Source organism: Chrysoperla carnea, chromosome 3, assembly GCF_905475395.1.
Source record: "Chrysoperla carnea chromosome 3, inChrCarn1.1, whole genome shotgun sequence".
Taxonomy (NCBI): domain Eukaryota; kingdom Metazoa; phylum Arthropoda; class Insecta; order Neuroptera; family Chrysopidae; genus Chrysoperla; species Chrysoperla carnea.
In genome coordinates this window covers 30475154-30486135 of record NC_058339.1, presented here as the reverse complement: position 1 = coordinate 30486135, position 10982 = coordinate 30475154, and the positions used below count along the sequence as shown (strand labels likewise).

Here is a 10982-nt window from a genome sequence, read left to right as displayed (position 1 = left end):
ATATTTTTTCATAGGATTACCAGATTTTGCTGTATCCTCAGTGTCATTGATTCTTAACTCTTGATTATATTTACGTTCCAAATTATAAACTGGACTATATGTTTGTGAGATGATTTCACGGTTATCATTGTCATCGTCATCTGCCATTGCTTGTAAGCCTTTATTATTCTGTTTATAATCATAAAGTTCAATAAAGCTGGAATTTTTATCTTTACTTGATGTTCTTGTCCGCATTGGATTCTCCTCGCGTGAATCAATTTTTTGCACATCTTTTTGAATATTTTCTGAATAATAATATTCATCTAAATAACTTGCACCCAAACCCCTGGTGCTAGTATTACAATCTACTTTTCCAATTGCTGAACATGTCTCACTGCAAGGAATTGCTTTTCTACTAGCGCAAGTTGATAATGTTTTCTTTGAGTTAATGATTGCAAGGCATTGTTCCGATTTTGGGACATTTGCTGAACTACACGGTTGTTTTGTCGAATCATTTGATAAATTTGAACATCCAACATCTTTACATGCACTTGAACAAGCACAATCGTGAGTTATTGTCGATTTATTTTTATGATGCTTACTGCGTATTTCTCTTCGACATTTACATATATCACAAGTGCATTCATCCTCATCATCTTCTTCCTTAGCACGACTTTTGATTAATTCACTAAAATAATCACCAAAATATGCTTTAATACAATGAAATTTAGATTTCAATTTAAGGCACACATCTGTTTTCAGTGACGTATAACCATCACATGTGTAACAAGAATCTTCTGATTCACATACTATTTGATAAGGTTCTATTCTTTGTTCTTCTAGACATGGATGTACTTGTTCTTCTAAGCAAGCTGGATTTGGTTCACGGGAAGGACCAGCTTTTTCTTTGCAAAAAGGATGTACTTTTTTTTTCAGGCAAGGATATATTTCTTTTTTGCAAGGGTCTACTTTTCGGATAAGATATATTTCTTTTTGGCAAGGGTCTACTTTTTGGATAGGATATATTTCTTTTTGGCAAGGGTCTACTTTTTGGATAGGATATATTATTTTTTCTTCTCGGCAAGGATCTATTTTTTTTTCTTGACAAAGATTTACTTTTTCTTCTCGACAAGGATCTACTTTTTCTTCTTGGCAAGGATCTACCTTTTCCTCTTGACAAGGAATTACTTTTTCTTCTTGACAAATATCTACCTTTTCTTCTTGACAAGAATTTACCTTCTCTTCTTGAAAAGGATCTACTTTTTCCTCTTGACAAGGATCTGCCTTTTCTTCTTGACAAGGATCTACCTTTTCATCTTTGCATGGCTCTGTTTTATCTTCTTGACAAGGTTCTACTTTTTCTTCTTGGCAAGGGTCTATTTTTGCATCTGGGCATGGATTTGTTTCCACTTTTATACAAGGATATATTATTGGTGGTTTTTTGGTATTTATTACATGCCTTTGTTTTTGCTGCATTTTATATTGCTGCAGTTGAATTTCTTCGTTTAAACAAGTACTCATTACTTCTACTAGATTCTGCTTCCGTTTTTCGCAAATACCTGGATGACAAACATTAGGTTTTCCATCTATTTCCCGCGATTGTTGTTTTTCAGTGTACTGTGGAGGCTTATGACACCTACTATTAATTACTGCTACTACCCGCTGTTGCTCTTCTTTTATTTCTATTTTTTCTTGATTTTTTTGACAACTACTATTAATTACTGCAACAACTCGTTGCTGCTGTTTTTCATTATTTTGGTGAGTTTTTGCACAAACACTTTTAATTATTGCTACCAACCGTTTATTTTCTTCCATTGACTGTTTTTCAATTTTTTTTTCATTTTCTTGTTTTTGACTTCTTTTTCTGTAGTTTTCTGCTGTTGTGGCTTGTTGTTGTTGTTGATCCCTTAGTACCAAGAGTAATAAAAACTGATGTTAATATACCATACAGATATTGTGTAAATTTCATTTTGCAAAATTTACCTGGCTTTGTTATTTGTATCCGGGCATTTACAACAATTGCATACTTCATTTATTTGTATTTCATCCGCTTTGATAATCATCGTATTTTGGGCCAAATCACAATCGTTTTTCTGTTGTTCGGTTTTTTTCTCTGAATATGAATGCACTTTTGTAACATTTTCGTTAAAACAATCCCCACAACGACACATCGGCTGACATGAACATGGTAATGATGACGAATTATTTTTATTACTCGGGTCTGTTAATCTACTAAGTATTTTTTCCATTTGTGATCCTTTTGTAAAACATGGATCGCATGTACAGGGATCACATGTACAATCTGAAGGAATTAATGTATCTTTTACGGGTACCGTTATTTGTGTTTCACATGGACAATGTTCGCCACATGTACATTTAAAATCACATTTAAGATTTTTATCGTCACATATACAACAAAATTCATGTTTGTCATTTTGCCATTTTTGACATTTACATTCAAAACAATCGCATGGAATTTTCGTATCACATATGGTTATTTGTTTTTTTTCATGTTCATCGCAAATACAGGTTGGTCCACAAGTACAATCTTCATTATGCTTATTAGCATTGCAGTCACTAATTGGTGGGGCATTTGCGGATGAATGTGTTTTAAAATGTGGTTCTGGATTGATACATGCATCGCAATCGCATGTATCTTGACCACACACACATTTTAAATTATCTCTCACTTGCGGTTTACATGGATCGCATGCACAATTGTCACAATTACAACCCTCTGGAATTTGTTTTTTTGTTTTCGCACATGCGTTACATTTACATTTACCAATGCATTTACATTTACTCATGTTCTTTGGCTTTGGTTTACATGGATCGCAACAACAGCGACCAATACACGTGCATCCTTCCATTATACAAATATCATTTTTAAGTGGTTCACGTGGTTGTGGCTGAGTTAATGCTGATCTTTCCTTCTTAAATTTATTACATGTACCACAACATGTACATGGTGAAGGACACGAACATGCATCATCTCTTGATAGTTCTTTTAGCGGTGGAACACATGGGTCACATGTACATTTATCGCAAGTGCAATCGATTGGTAAAGTTTTACCAAAACTTTCATTAGGTATTGCATCACGTAACGTATTATCATTAGTTGATTGTACTACATCGCAAACACATAACATCTCTGTTGGTGGGGGTGCTGGTTCTGGAACAGTAGGGCAACATGGATCACATATACATTGTTCACATGTACATGCTGGATGCCTATTCGGTTGATATATAATACATATTTCTTTATCATTTTTTGATTGTACCGAATTGACATTGCATGATTCATTTGCAGAACGTGTTTTATCCATAAGCGCAGATATTCGATCACATACAATGCTCACCGCACTTTTATAAAGGCTGGTAACACTATGTACCGTTGTCTTTCTTGGTAAAGAACAATATTTGCATTCACATTGTGGCTGACAGGTGCAAAATTTCTTCTTTTGATATTTTGGATCAGAACATTCAATACAAAAACATGATTTACACGTACACAATTTTTTGGTTGGATCTTCGCATGGATTACAATTACATTCACCAATGCAATCACATTTTTTTACTTCGTTTTTAAGTTTTTTTGCTTGGATTATTGGATCATTGCATATATTACACGTACATTCACCCGTGCATGAACATTTATATAGTTTTTTTACTGTTGGATCTTGACATTCAGTGCATATACATTCATTAGGCGCACAATTACATTTTAGTATCTTTTTCTGCCGTGTAGGATCTTTACATGGATTACATGGGCAACAGTCTTTAGGACAAGTACATTCGTCAGGTTTTTTTCGTCGAGTAATATCGCCACAATTCTCACATGAGCAAGCGTCTTTAGGACACGAACACTTGTTCTTTTTGGCTCTCGTTGGATCTGAACAGGGATTACATAGGCATGCATCTTCTTCGCAACTACATGAATGGACGTCTTTATTTCGTGCCGCACGGACTTTGTCACCACATTCTACACACGGGCAATACTCTTCAGGACAACTGCATGGTTTTTTTTTCCGAGTTGGGTCACCACAGTCTTCGCATAGGCAATTATCTTGTGGACACATACATTTCTTTTTAGCTCGATCAGGATCCCCACAACTCTCACATGAGCAAGATTCTGCTGGACACGAACATTTTTTGGGTTTAACACGTCTGGGATCAGCACATGCCTCACATAGACATGCATCTTCTGGACAGGCACATATGTCATTTTTCATGAATTTTTCTCGTCTATTTCGCTCAGCCCGTTTTGGATCTTCGCAAGTTTCACACGGACAAAAAAATTCATTGCATGTGCATTTTTTAGTTTTACTTCGCGTGGGATCTTGACATTTTTCGCATGGACAAGAATCTTCTGGGCAAGAACATGCTTCGGGCTTACTGCGTGCAGGATCCGCACATTTTTCACAAGTGCAAGCATTTTCTGGGCAATGGCATTTGGTAGGCTTAAATCGAGTGGGATCTGCACATTTTTCGCAAGGACAACATTCCTTTGGGCAAAAACATTCAGTGCTTTTTTTAGCTTGCATTTGGCTCAGCCGTTCAAGGTCACCACATGATTTACACAAGCAAGAATTTTCAGGGCAATTGCATTTTTTTGGAGCTATAACTTTTGCACGAGTGGGATCTGCACAATTATCGCATTTGCAAGCGCCTTCTGGACAATTACACGGTTTTGGTTTTGCTCGTGTAGGATCTCCACAAGCTTTACATGGACATGCATCTATTGGACAAACACATATACGTTGTGATTTTTTGGCTCTTGTAGGATCAGTACATGCAGTACATTGGCAATTATCTTCAGGACAATTACATTTTTTTTCGATTCTTTTAATTATTGTTGGATCCGTACATTTTTCACATTGGCATGCGTCTTCGGGACAAAGACATTTATTTAGCTTTGCTCGATTTGGATCTGCACAAGGATCACATGGACAAGATCCTTCTGGACAGAAACATTTATTTGGTATTTTAGATCTTGTTGGATCTGAGCATGGATCACATGGGCACGATCCTTCGGGACAAAAACATTTCGTTGGCTTATTTCGATATGGATCCGAACAAGGATCGCATTTGCAAGCATCTCCAGGAGGGCATGCACATATTGGTAAGTTTTTTCGGCTGGTTGGTTTGTTACATGCTGGATCATTACATGAATCACATTTACAAGGGTTACAATTACATGCATTTGGCGTACAATTACACGTTGATTTTAAAGAATTTGAATCGTTCAATGGAGCTCTAGTTTTCCTACACGATGGATCCGAACATACGTTACATTCACAATTGGGGCAAGCACATACAGTGGGAAAAGCAGGTTTAGGTGGTTTATTTTCACACGTTCTATCATCACATACCGATCTTGGCTTTTTACTTGGATCTGAGCATGGATTGCATTCACAATCTGGACACACACATTGTATTGGCGGTTTTGGTTCATCACATATGGATATTTTTTTACGCAATGGATCCTTGCATGGATTACAATAACATTCCGTACAAAAACATTGAAATTTTTGTGTGTTACACATTGGATCATTACATGGAGTACATTTACATGGATTACATTTACATCCATTTACACTACAATCACATCTACAGTTTGGCTTCGCACGTTGTGGATCATTACACGGATTGCAAGGGCATTCATCTTTTGGGCAAGAACACGGTGGATATATTGGTTGGGTATCCTTTAAACATTTCATTCTTGTATTAGCTATACGCCGTGATAAAATCTCGTCTATTGCATTTGTATCGCCACATGGATCACATGTACATGTTTTACCGCAGTTACATGATTTTGATCTGCCTTTACGAGTACAATTTTCACATAAACATTGTGGACAAAAACATATACTATCTTTTGTTTTTCCACCACGTAAACGTGTCCAACTACCTAAAATATAAATTTCTTTATAAATTATACTGATGAATTAACCACATGGAGGACAATGCCTGGCAGGGGGTGGGAATCATCGAAACGGTCAGATACTTGGGGAAACATCTTTTGATAGTTCCTCAAGTAATATATTTAAAAATAAAATTCAATTTTTATACTATGACGAAGGTAAGGTCCAATTTTATACATCTTTGCTACGTGTTACCTGCCAAAGCCACCAACATCAAAACTATAAATTTGGGAATGATTCTTATCAATGTTGGGATCATACACAGAGAAACTTTCAGCTTTTATAAAATAACGAAAATCAAATCGTAGAGGGCTCTTGATCCAATAGTATTAATTGACAGTAATTGCAGAATGTCTGGAAATCTGCGTTGTTGTGGTCATAATCATTCATGCACAATAACTTGATGAAAATTTTTTTTTTGGAGATTTAGATTAAAATCGATGAATATTCACTGTCGATGGTATTCAATTAAGAAAATAATTGAATTAAAAAATACAAAAAGAATTTAGAAAAAATCAAAAGCCCGCTATTTGACATCCTAACTATTGCTTTTCTTAGACTACGGATACTCTCTGCTTTCTTAGTCAGATAAAATGATTTTTGCTTTCTTTAGACAAATAATTTGTCAAATTTAAAGAATTTTCCATGCTACCCTGGAAGAGAGGTCCTCGACTGCGTATATTTATTTAAAAGAAAAAATTGTTAGGCATGACTATGATAAAAACCTTTCAAATTTTTAGGCATTCTAGAATTACCGTCTAAGGTTACACCTGACTAGAGCTTATAATAAGACCCATAATAAGATTTGTAATTATTTACCTTCTTGGCATTCATTGCAATTGCATTCAATTTGACTTTGATTTGTTGACGAAATACTATCGTTTTTTTTATCATTATGAATTGATAATACATAACTGTAATCATTTATTATTTTTTTACGCTTTTGTATTTTTGTATCAACAGTACTTGAAGTTGCGTTGTTTATTAAAGGATTATTAGTTTCTTCCGTTTCATTACAAGTAACAAATAAAGATGACGAATCCACGGATTGATTATTATCTATGCTGCTACCATAAAGATTATCACATGATCCATCACTACTATCGTTTAATATTTTATTTTTATTTTCATACATTAATAGTGTTTCTACAAAAAAAAAGAAAATAATTACGTTAAAAAAAATACGATTATTGGCATTTCAATACATAGTATAAAACAAAGTCGCTTCTGTCTGTCTATCCCTAATCAATATGTATGCTTAGATCTTTAAAAATACGTTACGGATTTTGATGCGTTTTTTTCTAAAAGAGTGATTCAAGAGGAAGGTTTTTATGTATAATACATAAATAATATAATAGAGTAAAAAGCTGAAAGGGATGTGCTTCAAAGTTGTGCATCTATTAAGCTCAAATTATACGTTACCTATTTAAAAAATGTTTCTTTTGGACAGAGATGGCCCAATATGTTTATGTTTCGACAAATTTGCAGATAGTAACTTACGCTTTGAATTTTTTGCGAGGGGAAAAGCAAAAATGTGTAGTGAAATATAAAGATAAACAAGTAAAATTGATAAAAAAAAATATATTGTAAATAAGAATCATGTTTTTACCTGAATCATTATTTCTTTTAAGCGAATATTGCCTTTCTTGATCCAAAATACGAGTTTTACAATCGTAGATTGCTTTTTCTTGTTCCTCTTTATTCAGAGTTTGTATTGCATGCTGTTAAAATTTTTAATTAAAATGTAAGTGAATTTGTCTGGAAACGATTGATACTTTATATTGTTCTGTATTTTTATACCATGAAATGAAATATATGAAATATATCAAATATATCAAGGTATACTAATATGAGTCCCAAGTTTGTAAAGCTTAAAAAAATTGAAGCTACAAACAAAATTTTGTTATAGGAGTTCATAAAATAATCTAATTAATCCATTTCCGATTGTCTGTCTGTCCGTCTGTCAATACCAAAAAAGATATCATGCTGAAATATTTATAGCGCGCTTAGGACATAAAAAATAAGGTCGAGTACGTGAACAACATAGGTCAATTGGTTCTTGTAAACCGTTAAAGATAGATCACAAGATTAATTATAAAAAATGTTCCTTATAAAAAGATAAACAACTTTTATATAATAATATAAATTATATAATATAAAATTAGGTCAGAAACATTATAAAGCATGTATACACGTATTGTATATATTTTGAATTTATATGTTACATGTATTATGTATGTGTTTGTTTGTTATAGCATATACTATATTCACTGAGGAAGTGAGAAGAAAGATACTCTTATTATTTTGTGAGTAAGAGTGGCTATCTTACTTACATGACGCAAAAAAAAAAAAACGATTGCGTAATCAACACTGTCTATACATGGTATTTCAACAATTATGTCAGTCAATTTTTTGTTTTCACTTGTTTTTAGTGTAGTTTTTGGTTTTTGCCAGTATGAAATTTTAAAATTATAATATATCCTAGTACATGACATAAAAGTTGGGGATGTAAACTTACCAAAGTATTAGTTAGAATTGTCGGGTTCCTTTCCATAAAAATTAGGTCACTGTAAAAATAAAAAAATATTTTAAATACATCCCACAGAGGAAATAAAAATTATTTCAAGTCTGAAAGTTGATTTCAAACATTAGAATTATTTGAGGCTTGGGCAAGGATTGAAATAACAAGGTAAAGATTGCCATTTCCTACTTGTCATATCCTCTATTTTCCAAGTGTTTAATCAGTGGCGGATTCACGAGGAGGTGGGTGGTTATGGGTTGAACACGATAACCAATAACTTTAAAACAAGTCACTGAGATGTTTGGGTTCGGATCCAGGCAACGGTAGTCTGATCAATTATAATTAATGGGGCGATAAATTGATCACACTGTCGGCGTTTGAATAAGAACGAAGTAATCGACTCCGCCCACATCATAAATTTAATTGTATAATCGGATGTAGTTTAAAATCACCTTTTATTGGTATCCAATTGTGATTTGGCTTTTGGTAAATTATCAATTTGTTTATCTTCTAAATAATTAATACCAGTTTTTTCTAATGATTTTTGTCTACATAATATCGCTGATAAATATTTACTAGTTTGCAACTTTTCTTTTGAAGCTGATTTCTTAATTTTATATGATAATTTATTTAACTTATCTAATATTGCCATACAATCATTTTCACTAACTTTTAAATCACGAATTTTTTTTTGTATGGTTTTCTCTTGTGAAATAAATTTTATTATTTTTGCTAAATATTCTAATCGTACTAGATTTTTATCTTTTTTAGATGAATGATTTGCTTTATCTGTTGCTGTTATGTTCATTTTTTTATTTAAAATATTTTGCAAACGTCTGAAAATCAAAAATATGTATTATCATTCTTTATAAATTCTTGAAATCAGCTATTCGTTGTGTGTGTAATCATGGTAGGGACAATAAAATCGATGCCAGCGCTTCCAGTGAAAAATTTTGGTGGTAAAGGAGGCTGTTATGACTAATTTGCAGTTCTTTACATGTTAATCTTACAGAAAATGTCAAATTAAATTTATTGAAAAACACTATAATTAATTAAACTTAATGCATTAAAAATTGTGAAAATAAGATATCAAATTGCACAAATATTATTTTTCAAATGTAAATTATCATAATTATTTATTTTTTGTGAGACAATAATATTAAATATTCAATATAAGTCATAAATGCAATCCATACAGTTATATAAGCATCCATACAATTCTATAATTAAAGTAGTGTATCGTTATCATGGAAACGCCTCCAATAAAACTCACGCACGGTGCGAATAGACATTAAGATAATAGTCTAATTTAGCCCTTCAGTGTTTTGAAAAACAATTCTAGAAGAATGCGTAAGTCTAAAAAATTCTGAAAAAGTATGAAAAAATCTATGTACAACTTATTAAATAGTTTATGAAGACTATTTAAAAGTTTTTAGACTCTTCTAGAAGACTTTTTCAGAATTAATCAGAGATTATTTAATTTGTAAATCTAAGTACTAAATTTTCATTTTATTCTATCTCAATTATCAAGATCTATTCAATTATAATATAAATGTGTTATTTACCGATATTTTATTAATTGTTGATCAATTAATTCTTCAAGATTAATGGAAGAATCCTTTTTCTCTTGATTCCATTTGTATAAAATTATCAAACCAGGTAAAATAGATTTTAGCATTTTTAAATTGGTATCGGATAATACCTTAAAAAAATTAATTTTATGAATTCATTGTTAATAATTTTGCAATAAGTTAATTGCTTCAAAGTTTGTAATATAAACATTCAGAGTGCCCAAATAAGAAATAACTATATACAGGCAAAAGTATATTTTCCAGTGCCTTTGCAAATTTTGATTTATCGTTAGTGTGCTTAAAAATATTCATTAATATTAAATTAAATTTTGAATAAACAAGGATAAATAAAATGCAATTTTCTAAAAAATCTTCTAAGTTTTTTTTTCTTACTTAAAACTTTTAAGCCAATTTTTACAAACTTTACAAAGTTTTTGTTTTTATATAGTGTGTCCCCGGATAGAGGTCGAATACTAGTAAATTTTCTTATTTTTCATTTTAAGGAAAAAAGTCATTCTTTATAAAAAATTTTGCTTATTCTGAAAAGTATGTATGCTTATTTAAAACTTCTAAAAATGTATAAATGATAGAGGTCGAATACTAGTAAATTTTCTTATTTTTCATTTTAAGAAAAAAAGTCATTCTTTATAAAAAATTTTGCTTATTCTGAAAAGTATGTATGCTTATTTAAAACTTCTAAAAATGTATAGGGTAGCCAAAAAATTGAAATCACTATTTTTCTTTTTGGTAAACTACCTTTCTTTTTTATAAGTTGACAAAATATTATTCAGAAAAGTTGCTCGCAATTAACAATTATGATTCTATACAAAATATCAAGAAGATCCGTGTACTTTAATTATAGCATCATTTTTTATTTGAACAAAAGTTGTAATTACAAAAAAACGTAACAAAGAAAATAATAATAAATCAAGTAACATTTACTATTCGAGAGTGTATTTTTTTTGTGGACTAGGTTAAAAAATTAAA

The 10982-nt window shown here is 31.8% G+C and overlaps 1 protein-coding gene across 1 annotated transcript; it reads right to left on the bottom strand.

The window, feature by feature from the left end:
• Nucleotides 1-8: 8 nt before the first annotated feature.
• On the bottom strand, nt 9-9090 carry LOC123295980 (balbiani ring protein 3-like). The gene is made up of 7 exons (XM_044877441.1): nt 8877-9090; nt 8422-8470; nt 7513-7624; nt 6723-7049; nt 1963-5890; nt 91-1885; nt 9-29 (listed from the first exon to the last, which is right to left on the bottom strand). The coding sequence occupies exons 1-7, from the start codon at nt 9074-9076 to the stop codon at nt 9-11; spliced, it is 6432 nt and encodes a 2143-aa protein (XP_044733376.1). The 5' UTR covers nt 9077-9090.
• Nucleotides 9091-10982: the final 1892 nt, after the last annotated feature.